Source organism: Dichotomopilus funicola, assembly GCF_033296635.1.
Source record: "Dichotomopilus funicola strain CBS 141.50 unplaced genomic scaffold C8A04scaffold_114, whole genome shotgun sequence".
Lineage (NCBI taxonomy): Eukaryota > Fungi > Ascomycota > Sordariomycetes > Sordariales > Chaetomiaceae > Dichotomopilus > Dichotomopilus funicola.
Window position 1 is genome coordinate 16,331 of NW_026944135.1, and position 12,909 is coordinate 29,239.

The following is a 12,909-nucleotide window of genomic DNA, read 5'->3' on the forward strand; positions in this document are numbered from 1 at the left end:
TTGACCATCATTATCCCTCACTTCGATATTGGCACCTTTATCAAGCAATAGCTTGATAATAGCCTCATGACCACCTACAGCGGCCAGGCCAAGTGGTGTTTGACCATCTCCGTCCTTAACTTCGATATTGGCACCTCCATCTAGCAAAAACCCGAGAACAGCATTGTGGGCGAAATATGCTGCGAGATGGAGAGATTCTAAATTGTACGGATGTGGTGGATAATGCGACCGCCGGTAGATCTGGTACCATTTCCAGAAATTTTCTAGGTGCCGGTCGCAGAGACTGACTCCGCGATGGATAATGCTATTGGAGCCGTTGAATGAAGCTTCACGGAAATGGTCAGGCCAGTAGTTGGCCGAGTAATCTAAGAAATCGGCACATGCCCCACTGGGAGAAGTCTCTGGTGAATTGAAGAGCTCGAGGTAGGTGACGCAGATCTCAGCAAGGGCTTGGTGGGCACCGCGGGTGGTGACAGAGTGATGCCAGTGCGAATCCGGCATGGCTGTCGTCAGTGGCGACAGGGGGGCGAGGAGAAATTCCCTGGCTGTCTGGTGGAGGAAATAGACCTTGCCATGGTACACCGAGACAAACAGTCCACACCACGACCTCAGACGGACTTGGAAATCCTTTTCCGATTCCAAGTCGAGGGCCTCTGGGATGCTGGTATCGGTGTCTATGTTGACGGCGATGTTCATTTCCGATAGCGTTAGAGGCCTGCTTGCCACCAAGATGATGCTCAACGCTTTCCGAACCATGGCGGTCTGGTGAGATTTGCTGAGTATTTTCTCGTATGCTTGGTTGACGTTCTCAGGGACCATTGCGAGGCTGGCATCGACGCCCTTCATGGTCCTTTTAAAATCGGACTCTTTCAGGAAGTTGAACACGAGGTACACCCAAAGGTAGGTGCGGTGTTTGACGCCAAGTAGCCGCTCCTTCAGGCGGCCCTTGACATCGTCTCCGAGCTCTTTCTCCCGTGCGAGTTGCTCGACTCGATGGGCGACCACAAGATTCACCTCTCTGCTGATGGCGTCTGACTCATCTTCGCCTGGAATGCGGATGAATGGAAAGTCGTCGACGAGATCCCGGAATTCCGCGAGGATACCCTCGTATGGTCGGCAAGTTAGCAGAGTCCGGAGCTTGCCGTGAGATTGCTGCTGCCGCGTGCTTCGGTGGAGTTGCTTCAGCTTCCGGGCTAGATCCCGGAACTCAGGTTCGAGGCATTCGTCCAGCGCATCCAGGACTAGGATGACGGACCCCGTCTGGGCATCCTGTATGGCGTCTTCCAAAATGCTCCACAAGGATGCGGTGTTTCTGACCAGAGCTGGGCCATCTTGCGCATGTTTGGAAATGGCATGCTGGATTAGGGGGGGCTTGTGCGTGAAGAGCTGATGGAGTAGAGCGCAGAGCGCTTGGCTGACAGTGTTCTGGTCCTGGTCCTTGAAAAAGAAGTAGCAGATGCTGGCGTCGTTGGGAGACCCAGGCAGCACCTGGTCGATCAGATACTTTGCCAGGACTGACTTGCCGCAGCCGGGGTCTGCTGAAACCAAGAGCGGCCCCGAACCTTGTTCGAGCCACTGTTTGAAGTTCTCGTGTTCGAGGAACCACTGGCAGGTATCTTTCACTCGGTCTTCCACGCGGTCTTTGTACCACTCGTACGAGACATCCTTGGTCCCTGCTGTCAAGCGAAACAACTGGTGACACTGTTCCTCCTTGTCAGTCCGACTCTGCCTGGCAATGCCAGTCTGGATCTCAAGGGTTTGTTTCGCAACTTGGAGGTGCTCCTGGCCAGTGGCGAGTAAGCGCTGCATGTCGCCGAGGGACTGAATGCTCTGCTTCCTCAGGTCTTCCAGCTTCCCTCTCGCCACGAAAGCGTTGATGCGCTCCAGATCTTGGTTGACAACAGTCTCTAGGCCGGTGATTTTCTTGTGCCATCCTGCCCAGTCGTCATACCCGACCACATCCCGTGCAAGTCCTTTACAGCGACTTTGATATAATCTGAGGACGGATCGGAGTTGGAATTCCAAAATCTTCTCATAAAGTTCCACAATGTGGGCGGTGACTTCGGCCATCAGCTCTCCGCTAAAGTCGCCACTTTGCGCAAGGCTGAAAACCTCAGGCTGAAATGCTGTGTAGTAGCGCATCCGGGTGGTCACATAAGTGAAGCCTTCACGATTGGCTTGCTCGGCGGTTCTGTGATTTGTGAGAAGCGGGAGCACAATGGAAATGCCGGCCCAGGCAATGGAAGCCTCGGGCGAGGCCTTGGTGGCGAGATCGATCCAGCCCTTGGCCCACAGCACCAGGTCGGCAGCCTGAGCAATACGATATCCCACGGCGATTTCATGGCCGGCAATGGTCCATTTGAGTTTGTTTTCATCCAGACGCTTCAGGCCTCGCTCGGTTATTGTCTGCAAGCGCTCCCGGCCCAGTTTGTCGCTCGTGTTGGTAGTCGTAGTACTGTTGGCCCCGTCCAAAGTACTAGTACGATCTGTGCCGCTAATAAGTTAGCGGCCTTACAAGAGAATACCTTAGATACCCAAGTAGGAGGGGAAGGGGAGAACATGCCTATTGTCTTTAACTCGTCGAATAGCAAGCCCTCGTACTTCGCTACTAGCTCTGGCTCATGTTCCCCGAGTGCTTTGTATGCGCGGTCCCAGAGGCTTGTGGGAGGGTCTTGAGCAGGGGCGCAGACGATCTGATCGGGTTCCGGGCGGACGTAATTTGCACGGTCGACGTGCTGGACGTGCTCGACGGGCGGCGCGCAGTCGCTCTGAGTCTGGGGGCTGGAAAGATTTGAAGACTCGGCAGTCAATCGCTCCTCCCGCCACCGCCGGTACCGCTCGCGGAGACCCATGGCGCCGATCAGGGTCACTTCCAGGAAGATGAGCTTTGATGATTCGTATATCACCAGCAAAAGTGTTACTCGTAGTGAGCGCCTCGGGGCATCGGCTGGAGGGATTTCGAAAGAATCGATGCGGTGGGCGCCAAGCCCAACGGGAGCGGGGAGCCCAATGCCCAATCGAGTGACAGCCAACCATATCGAAGAACCCCTGAGCCTTTTCCGAGTCCGGCTCAGCCTCTCAGCCAAAATATGTACCGATAATTGGCCAGACCCAGGTTGTGCGAGGCATGAAACCGGCCTGCTAAAAGGTGCTGTCAATAGGTAGTTCCCTGGGTTGGTAGGCAACTTTGATGATGTAAGAAATAAAACATCTCCCCGGTTGCAATATCGACACAGGATCCATTGGAGAGATGTCTCAACTGCTAGACTGGACCTCATATATTAGTCGGATCCTCTATGAATCGGCTATATTGGACCCTTACTACCTTATGGAGAAAAGCGAAGGCTGCGGAGGTCGAGTCGACTGAGGCCTCGAGCGGGTGGTCGGCGGACCGTTGCCGAACTAGGCGCGCCACCTTCTCTCCCCTTACTGTGCCTGATCCCTAGAATGCGAGGTGCTGATTGTTTGCCTGGCAATTAAGCCACGATCTAGAACCTCGTCGAAGCAACCAACAGGACTGTTGGGAAGGGGATTCTAATCTTCTGCTCCGTGAGCGACCAGGGGTCGGGCGCGCGTGGAAGTGGAATGGCGCCGACGAGGTGGACTACATCCTGCGGGGGACAGACCTCGGCATCAAAATTTGCGACGAGCTATGCGGCAGGCGACAAAAAAGTCTCTGCGAGTCAGGTAGCTCGCTGGTGACGGCCCTCACGTCGGGCCTAGCGGCTCTCATCTGGATTGCGTGGTTTTGAACGTCGCCGACTAGTTCAAGTGCATGCGGGATCGCGCGCACTAGCATATGAGAATCACCTTCGACAGCATTAACATGCGGCGGTACAACAACCGGGATGACCGATAAGTGCCTCAGGGTGTGGGATACATTGGGACAGGCGCTGAGTGATACCAAGAAGGGACACAGAGCGAAACTGCGTTTGGTCGTGGACGGGTTGATGGCCAGAGTGAGGAAAGACGTCGCAGCTGAAACAAAGCCGCACGGAAACCAGACTTCCGAGTGAAATGTGCTCGGGCTCTGATCGAGGGAGAAGTCTCGGCCTGAATTTGAGAGAAGGGGAGGCACATAGCCGCGGCCCGCGCTGATGCAGGACTGCGCTGGTGTTAGGTCGGTTCCCACGCTCATCGCAAGCGCGCGACGTGGGCTGGCAATCCGCCTTCGGGCGATGTCGGCGCCGCAAGTGGTCGTGGACCTTGAGAGCAACGCGTGTATTCGTAGCCAATTCTGCAGCCTGCTCCTGGCTCGCGTGGCTCTGTTGCGGTAGTCGAGGCTTTCCCTCCACCATGAGCAGCAGGTAGGCTAAGTCAGGCCGTACGGGCGACGGGCGTGTTCAATTGAACGTTGATTAGCTCAGGTTGACAAGCGTTGGGGCCAGTCCTCGCAGCGCAAGCACGCTAGGTCACTGAGTCCACGTCGCAACGTTCTCGCTCCTTGTGCAGTAGCCCCGCCGTTGGCGTTAGGCATACCACGGAAAGGCTCGCTCCCGGCCAGTCGAGTTGGGGCTGCACACATAAACATGAGAGCGGCGATTAGCCAAGACGTGTAGAGGGGGGTCACAAACGTGTTAGGTTGGCTAAGGGGGGGTTCGCAACGCGTTGGTGAAACTTTGGTCACAACAAGGCAACATTAGATTCACACCACAGCAAAAGTTGGAAAACGGAATTCGAAAACAGAGAGGTGAAAACTGAGCGTAAACGCGTTCCTTACCGTTTCACTCATCAGAAAACGTCTCAGCACGCGACCTGGACTCTGCTGAGTTAGCAACTTGACCGAAAATGAAAGTGAAATGCTAGCTCCAGATTCACGTTCACGGCCTCCCTACAATAGCGACATCTTCCTGTCTTCGTTGTTATTCAAAGGGGGCGGTTTCTTGTCCTCAGAGCGACCAGTTTTGGACCCTTTTGAGCAGACAGGGAAGATTTACAGGCAAACCGGGGGGTGGTGTCACAGAACCGGCCAACAAAACGAACGGCGACGATGGGCAGCCTGCCAAGCGGCAAAGGTCAGGTGAGTGTCAGCAAGACTGTCCCGGTGGAAGAGATAGAGGGAGAACATGCTCCCGGAACAGCCGGGGACAGTGATGAAGGAGACGGCTTGTATACATCGAACGCTTTACACAATGGAGGTATGAACCGGGCCGCCTCTGATTTGGCACAGTGCTCTAATTGCGGATGAGAAATCCTCGGGACAGTAAGTATTGGACTTGTTTGTGGGTGTTGGCATGTTTCCGAACCGGTCCAGGAGTATTAAAGGCTTTACTGTACTTGAGTTTATTCCACCCATTCCGATAGTTACTCGAATTAAACACAGAGAGAATAGATTTCCAGACATGACTTTAGTGGTGTAAGAAGCTTCTACGAAAGTACGTGAAATGATTAGGTTTAGAAGTTGTAATTAGCAGCTTAATTATACAGAGTTTCCAGATGCGGCCTCTGCCCTCTTGCGCCCCATGCCTTTCTATTCATAATTTGAAACGGCGGTTTGAACAGTTCAAGCCGGCCCATAATTATGGCCCCCAACATCTCTTCTGGGGATTCCGTTCGAAGAAAAATGCTATTCGGGATGAATTCCGCAGGGGTTCGGCTACGTGCCGAACATGAGACGCAATGCCACCTTGCATAGCCTCCCACCGGCTTAACCCCGATTTCATCGGATGAAAGTCAATTTGGCGGTGTTAACTTTCGAAAGCCCTACCAACCCTGCGGAGTTATAATTAAGCTAATTTTCTGTGCGACACACCCGTTATATGTGTGTCATTCCTGCCCGTCCAATTACCTCCCCGGTACACAGTCGTGGACATAATTAGTCGTCCGGGAGGTAGACTGGTGGCCACCACTCATCAATCAACCCCATTCAGTGACATGGATGCTCAGTATGTTGGACCGTTATGCGGATAAGGTATCTAGGTAGGTAGGTAACGACATGCGAAGTACTTCTGTCGCAGGCACTTTACTTTGGCATTTGTCAGCTGAGGGCTGAAAAGACCAGGACGGCTTGCCTGCCGTGTCGCCCCTACCTGAAGTGAGCGGCCAGCAAATAATAGGTTGCTCCTGCCAACCCTGACATCCATCTCAGTGATTGACACTTTGAACTGGTCGCACGTTTCCTAGCCAATCAGATTTGGTCGGCTACTGGGTTGGGTAAAATGCCCCGAACAGGACATGCGAGGATGGTTACACAGTTTGACTTCGATTCTTTCCTTTTCATAGCATCCACAAATATTCGTGAGGAGGAACGTTAAGAGAAGCACGTTAGACTCAAACGCTTGCAATAGTAGGGTTATCTGCTACCATAGCCCACCGTGAGTCTTGGCCAGGGAGTGTTCGGATCGGTCGACGCAAACCTAATCTAGAGCTCGAGGTGGCAAGAGAGTTCCCCGTTTAGTTTGCCAGGACTGATCACTTGGAGGCCGGTTGCGCCGCTGCCGAGCCAATCTAGACCTCAGACGGAGCGCTTTGTTAACGACGCAGGCCACGCAATCTGGGGAAGCAAGGAACTTTTGTGAACCAGTTGAAGGAGTCAGGTACCTCGGCAACAGCTCTAAAGCTAAATACAAACCGAGAATAGAGTTGGGCAGTAATTACCCCGCTATAGGTGGTGTCCGAAATATGTCGGAGTCCAGTGGAAGGATTTGGACAGAGAAAGGGCGGAGCGAAAAAAAGAGAGCGGAGGCGCCGAATTCGACTCTCGCTTCGTTAAGCGAGGGGGCAAATGCTTTCAGATGTGGCATGGAGCGACGGTGATGAGGAATGGCCCAAAAGGCGCCAAAAGGCTGTGCAGGACGCTCAATTTCGGCTTGGGACCAACCCCGAGTTTATGATGTTTTGGGTAGGCGCTTCACTGTCTAGCATGATCTCGCGATTTGACGAACCATTCCGGAAACACTTTGTAGACAGGCATGGACGTAAGGGGATTAATAAGTATAGGGCTCGGTTGGGTTGTAATATTGCAGGTGCCAAGAAGGGCGTTCCGCGGGGGCTCCAGAAGAAAGTTGTCTGGTGAGAAGTAATTATCACCCACTCCTTGACCCTCACCAAGGCTTGTGCGGGGAATAATTAATAGGTTTAGCGGACAAGTTGGCTTGTGATGAGGAAGTCTCACCATCCCGAGACAATGAAGCAGGGTATGGGGGTGCCAACTGCCGTCGGTCTGCCGTCGGCGTCTCATCGAGATCTCAGACAAGTCGGCAGGGCGCAGGCTAGCCAAGAAGTGTTGGCGAAAGCACAATGGTTGATCAAGTGGGGTGCTGGCGAGTTGGCATGGGGGATGAGATCGACTACGATGAAGCTACAGAACAACCGTCCATGTTCTCGACTTTCCAGGCTCTCGATCTGTTGGGAGTTAGATGTGTTCTCAAGAATCCGAGTCAGAGCTGGAATACGCTTATCAAGATGTCGAGATCGCGTAGCGGACCGACGCGTACGACGATCGTGTCAAGAGAACAATGGGTGGACGCCCAGGCCAATCATCGCCAACGCTCGACCGTTGAAAGAGGTCTCAAGCCCAGTGGGCCATCAAACCCGTTAGCGCCCACATGAATCAAGGATGCTGGGGCAATTTGTCAGGCGGCGTGCAGCTTAGCTGCGACGTTCGATTTTGGCCCCCAAACCGGGAAGGTTCCGGGGGTAACCGCGGAGGAAACCGCTGTGGGGAGAAGGATCGGTGAATCAGATGTATTCGCAACGAGTCTTGGACGGCATCAAATGGCACCGGACACCGTTGAGGCACTGCCGACACTCCCGAAACATGGTTAACTCGGTGGCTCATTGGGCTGCTGCACTGCTGCTCAGCCTCGCCCATCATGGCTGGGCCTGAGTGATCGGTCGTTTTCACTGTGTCTAACGCGCGCGGCCCCCAACAAGTAGTTCACTCGCTCGCCCAGACCATCCACAAGCCAGGGGTTGGGCCTTGCCGGCCGGCCGCGGCCCCCAAACTGTTGTGGGCCGGCAACCGTCTTGTTTAAAAATGTTTTTAAGGTTAAAATCGGCCCCTCCCTGATTTATCACGCGGTCGTCGGCCCGCGAAGTTTCCATAAACCCCATCAGGTTACCCAAGGTCGATCAGACGGTCGACGACTTGAAACACTTTACACGATCTTTGTTGTCCTCGAATCCAGCACTGAACAAGGCAGCTCGCGCAGCAAATCGACATGTTCATAACGCTCCGGGCGTCAGGTTCAAGGGGAAGGGATGCGTCGGGTGGGATGGAACAAATTGTTCGTCAAAATGCGCGTCCTGGAGGACCCAAAGATCCCGGCCGTCCAGCTCGTCGCCCAGCTTGTATGGAGTGCCAGACGAAGAAGGTGAGTTATCCACGGGGCCGAACCTGAAGTCTTCTTTTCCCAAGGGTTCTACCCATATCTAACCCCAACCCTAACCCCCTCTCGCCGATCCACTTACACGGGTTATCTACCCAGGATCTCGACTTACAGAGCTCAAAACTCGCTCGCCCGTAATTATCATACCTTTATTTTTGAAATTGTCAGTCGCTAACATCAACAGCGCCGCTGCACCGGGAATCCCCGCAATTGTGACCGCTGCCGCGCTCGACTTATTGAATGTGTGCTCCCACCAACACACAACACCCGAGAAACTCAACATCTCAAGGCTGAGCCACGCCGGCTGAGCAATACAGGCCGACCATCCGTATCCAGGTATGGGTCCGTCCCTGTGGCTGGGAGCGTCTCCAGTCCTAGGTCGATTTCCGACTCTGCCCCGGGATCCGTCTCCGAGCTAAATCCCGGACTTGGGCTCGCATGGCCCTCGGAATTACCCGATGCTGTCCCTCAGCACCAGCATCAGCAACAGAGCGAGCTGCGTGATGGAGGTTATCTTGGCGGTGCCGCTGAAGATTTTAACGTTGCTCGTTATGAACAATTACAAACCGGCCATGAGCTTGCGATGGGCCCGTCGCCGATGATCTCAGGCGCGGCGAGTGGCACGCGGATAGAGACAGATGATGGGATGATCGATGCGGCGTATTATGATGGTGAGTAATTACCTGTCTCCAGTCCAATGTTGAATTACATACCATTCTCTCTTCCTACCTTACCTATCTTTTTTCCGACGGTCCGAAAAATACTCACAATCGTATAGCCAACACGATCGACAACTATAATCTCGAGGTGGACGAATTATACCACAACCACTCTTCGACCGAGTTTCACCCTGCCATGGCTTCTTACCAAGAAACCACGGCTAACACCCAACCAATGCCTACCATTCTTTTCTCCGACCTTACACCCCCCTACTCAGACCAGGCTTGGGGTTTTCCGTCCGCTGCGGCGCAACCCCCACCAACCGCACTCAACACGCCGACACGCTGTTCCTGTCTTGGTGAACTCCTCCAGCTTGCCCAGCAGCTCGAAGACGATGAGTTCCATGTCACGAGTTTACCGTTGGATGAGGTACTACACCTGAAAAAAGGGCTTATTTCACAATGCACCCAGTCAATAGATTGTACATCGTGTCTTGACCCGATGGCCGTACATACTGTGCGACTAATGGTATGTGAGCATTTGACGGAGATATTCGAAGGAGTCTACGGACGAATTCTGTCTGCGGGGGCTGTCTCAGCTGTCCACTACCTTCGACCTGGTACGCACCAACCAATACGGTCGTCGGTGTCGGTTCCGTCGCCAACGCCTACTCCATCACCACCATGTCTCTCACCACCCTCCCCTCCCTTGATGGTCCCTTATCGGCAAAACAGCCCCAGCCTCAAGGTTTATTCCTCAACCCAACACGCACCACCCACACCACCGCAAATGTATTACCCATCCTCAAACACAACCAACATCAACACCGGTGCCATCGCAGCACTCAACAACCCCAACACCTTCCTCCTCTCCGCATCCTTCCGCGAACGTTACTCCCCGGAGGAACAAATCCACGTAATCCGCGTGCTACTCCGGCTGCAAGCCCGCGATTTCCGTGCGTTGCTGGCTAGGCTGGTGGAAGTTTATTCGTGGATGGATGAAGATATGGTTGGCGGTGCGGAGAAGAATGGTCGCCGAGGGCAGGCCCCGGCGACGGGTACGGGAAGACAAGGGCGAGGTGCACGGTTGGTGGCGAGGGTGCGGGGGATGGGAGAACGGTTGAGGAGGGCTGAGGAGGGTGTTACGGGGGAGTGAGTGTCGTGGGTCGCTGTTTAAATAGGGGTGTGTAGTATAATGATGGTTGATGGGGGGTTACGTTGGTGAAGATGGGGAATGTTGTGTAATTAACTGAGCTGTGTGGCGTGTATAAGTAATAGATGGGAAGAATCTCAGGAAATAAAAGCATATGTAGATTATCAAGCATCAATCACAAAGCCAAAGAAGGAAGTTCCTGCTGGTTGTTGCGGTGGCAAAATTACTATCCATTATTCGGTTCATTCAAGTGAGGTATTCCCAAAGTCATTTGAATACCCAGCCAACTACGGAAACAAACACAAGATTTAGCTGATCAACGACCGCCCATGCCACTCTCTCCGGCCCAATTTATATCTAGCGCCGCTTTCGAGGCGCGGGCTGCTTCCGTTGTTGGGTCTTCCGAGTTGCGTGTGCTCGAGTACCGACAGACGATACCTTGGCCGGCTTGGTCGGTTTGGCCGGGGCCTGTGTTTCGCGCGCAAGTTTCACTTTCCCTCTAGCTGCTTGTTTTGGGACCTTTTTTAGTGCGGTCTTGTCTTCCACAACGTTGTCCAGCGCAGCCTTTTCCCAGCTTTCAGCAATCCGAGCACTGCGACGCGGTGGACCAGACGAAGTTGCGTTAGCCGGTGGCGGATCAGCACTGGCATCAGTAACTGTGGGATGTTTGCGTCGTGGCCGAGTCCCGGTTTATTGTGGCGGTGGTGTAGTCGCCTTGGGTGATGGAATGATGCCCGAGCCTTTTGGCTCCAGGCTTGCGCTCCTCGATCGTTTGGATGGCGGGTCTCCCTTCGCCGAGTCTGTGACGTCACGGGCCCGTTTGCGAGTCGCCGTTCCGTTCGACGGGACATCCGTTCCTGGTAGGCCGCCTTCGGACGCGAGGGTTGTACGAACCTCGGCCTCCACGAGGGGCACTTGGTCGCGAACCCACTGCAGGAGACGTCCCTGCTTCTCTTGCTCCTCTTCCAGCCTGCGTCGATTGTGAACTTGGGTGTTGTATGGGATGGTCAGTTCTTTTCGCTGCTGGAACACTTCCATCTCGCGTTTCGCCTCGTCTAACTTCTGCGTTGCCATCGCCATCGTTGTCGGATCCGTGTTAGCATCCGTTTGTGCCTCCTCGAAATCGAATTCAGCTAAGTCTAGCTCCCTCTGGATCCTGTCCACCTCCGCTTGATACGCCGGGGTGGACGACTTGGAACACAGGTACTCCCGCGTCTCATACGGTCGTAGTAGTCCTGAACTGGCGAGCTTCTCCCAGCACGCGTCAATCCGTTTCTGACAACGTTGGAGTTGGTACACGTAACGGTTGTGTTGCGCGCATTCAAATGCAAGGTACTCAATCCATTCCGTTAACTTGTCTTGTTGTGTGGGATCCTGGAGGAATTGAATGTCGGGCCGGCTGAAGTGGTGTTCCATCAATAGATTCACCGCCGCGTCCGAGTAAGTTGAAGCTTTGGAGAGAAACTGGGTCACGAAAACGTTGTAGGCCCTGTTGGCGTCCCAACCTTGGGGCGGGCCGTTCTGGATGTGGCTGAGGGCCTTGGTATCGGGTGTTCTCCTGCCAGTGGCGAAAGCTTTTCCAGTGCTGCCGTTGGGCTTCGAAGATCATAGACCTCATTCTTGGCAAAAGGGGCCATGGGCGAACAAGATGGGGGTAGGCGGCCGGATCTTCAGCTAGGTGGTTAACCAACTCGATTGGATACATTGGCCGCCCCCCATCAGCAAGGAGCTCCTCATAACATTCCCTCTCATATCTTTCCACCATGTCGTTTTCGGGAGTTGAACCTCGAGTCGAAGGCATCGACGAAACAAATTGAGCTGCATCATGGTCACCGACTGGCGTATCAGAACGGACGATGTTCAACAGGCGGCTGTTGACTTCATCGAGGTTAACGCCGCCGGCTCGGGCTGCCTCGGCGAGATCATGAGCCTTATCCCTGCATGATGTTAGAAAATATGCGTCTATCCTCTGAGCGGGTGGGATGAAAAGGCGACTCACCGAAGCTTTTGAATGAAGCTTTCAGGGAGATTTTCAGGGTCTTCCACATCAATACAAATGGCGACGCCACCATCAAGACGATCTTCATTAAGATAACTGCCGAGCGCTGTGTCGGACAACACGACGAGATCCGCGGCACGAATCTTACTAGGCAGAGCCTCAACAGATGGGACTAGTTGATGCGGGCTCATTGTTTACGGTCGCAGGCATCAATCCCTAAGGCTCGCAACATCGGTATCCTTCACAGGCTTCAAATTCTCGAAATACTTAGGAACCGATTGATCGTGGCCATGCGGTTGAGGCCATGTCACGAAATAAAGCGCAAAGGTGCCTCGCGTCGACGATGCGGTGATGTTAGAGTTGTCGGGGGCGTGAAAAACACGCTCAGAGCGTGGTGGTCTCATCCCTGTTCTGCGCCTGGGCACCTGGAAGCGCGGGATAAAACTGTACCTGGAAGGCGAATCAGTGGAAGCGAATACCCGCAGCGGGACAGCGCAGCCATACAGATCCAGGTCAACAAGTATATGACGTTCCGCATCGTTCCCGTTCACCACGACGTGAAGTCGCCAACGTACACGAGGAACGTCGAACGCTTCCTGCGCGGCGGGGCCACATCGGATACCCTCTTCGGCGATTTACAACTCCAAAGTGGACCCCAGACTGTCGCCGCATCGACTGCACAAACACCCTTCACCGGGCCGATTCTCCTCCCAATAGACCCCAAGACCTCCAATGGCTCATTCGGTCTCGTGACCCGCGTCTGGAACG

At 54.1% G+C, this 12,909-nt stretch overlaps 3 protein-coding genes across 3 annotated transcripts in view; 1 reads left to right on the forward strand and 2 right to left on the reverse strand.

The window, feature by feature from the left end:
* The window catches only part of C8A04DRAFT_40782 (ankyrin repeat protein), a gene marked incomplete at both ends in the record, with an annotated part of 3,364 nt that extends 512 nt beyond the window's left edge, over positions 1 to 2,852 (reverse strand). The window contains 2 exons of the mRNA XM_062785065.1: positions 36 to 2,486; positions 2,516 to 2,852. Coding sequence (XP_062632736.1) covers positions 36 to 2,486; positions 2,516 to 2,852 — 2,788 coding nt within the window. The remainder of the gene's footprint in view (positions 1 to 35; positions 2,487 to 2,515) is intronic.
* Positions 2,853 to 9,185: 6,333 nt separating this feature from the next.
* On the forward strand, positions 9,186 to 10,145 carry C8A04DRAFT_15929 (uncharacterized protein; the record flags this gene model as incomplete). The annotated part of the gene is made up of 1 exon (XM_062778666.1): positions 9,186 to 10,145. The coding sequence occupies one exon, from the start codon at positions 9,186 to 9,188 to the stop codon at positions 10,143 to 10,145; it is 960 nt and encodes a 319-aa protein (XP_062632737.1).
* A 687-nt stretch (positions 10,146 to 10,832) lies between these two features.
* On the reverse strand, positions 10,833 to 12,332 carry C8A04DRAFT_40783 (uncharacterized protein; the record flags this gene model as incomplete). The annotated part of the gene is made up of 3 exons (XM_062785066.1): positions 10,833 to 11,673; positions 11,756 to 12,079; positions 12,142 to 12,332. The coding sequence occupies 3 exons, from the start codon at positions 12,330 to 12,332 to the stop codon at positions 10,833 to 10,835; spliced, it is 1,356 nt and encodes a 451-aa protein (XP_062632738.1).
* Between the last annotated feature and the right edge of the window lie 577 nt (positions 12,333 to 12,909).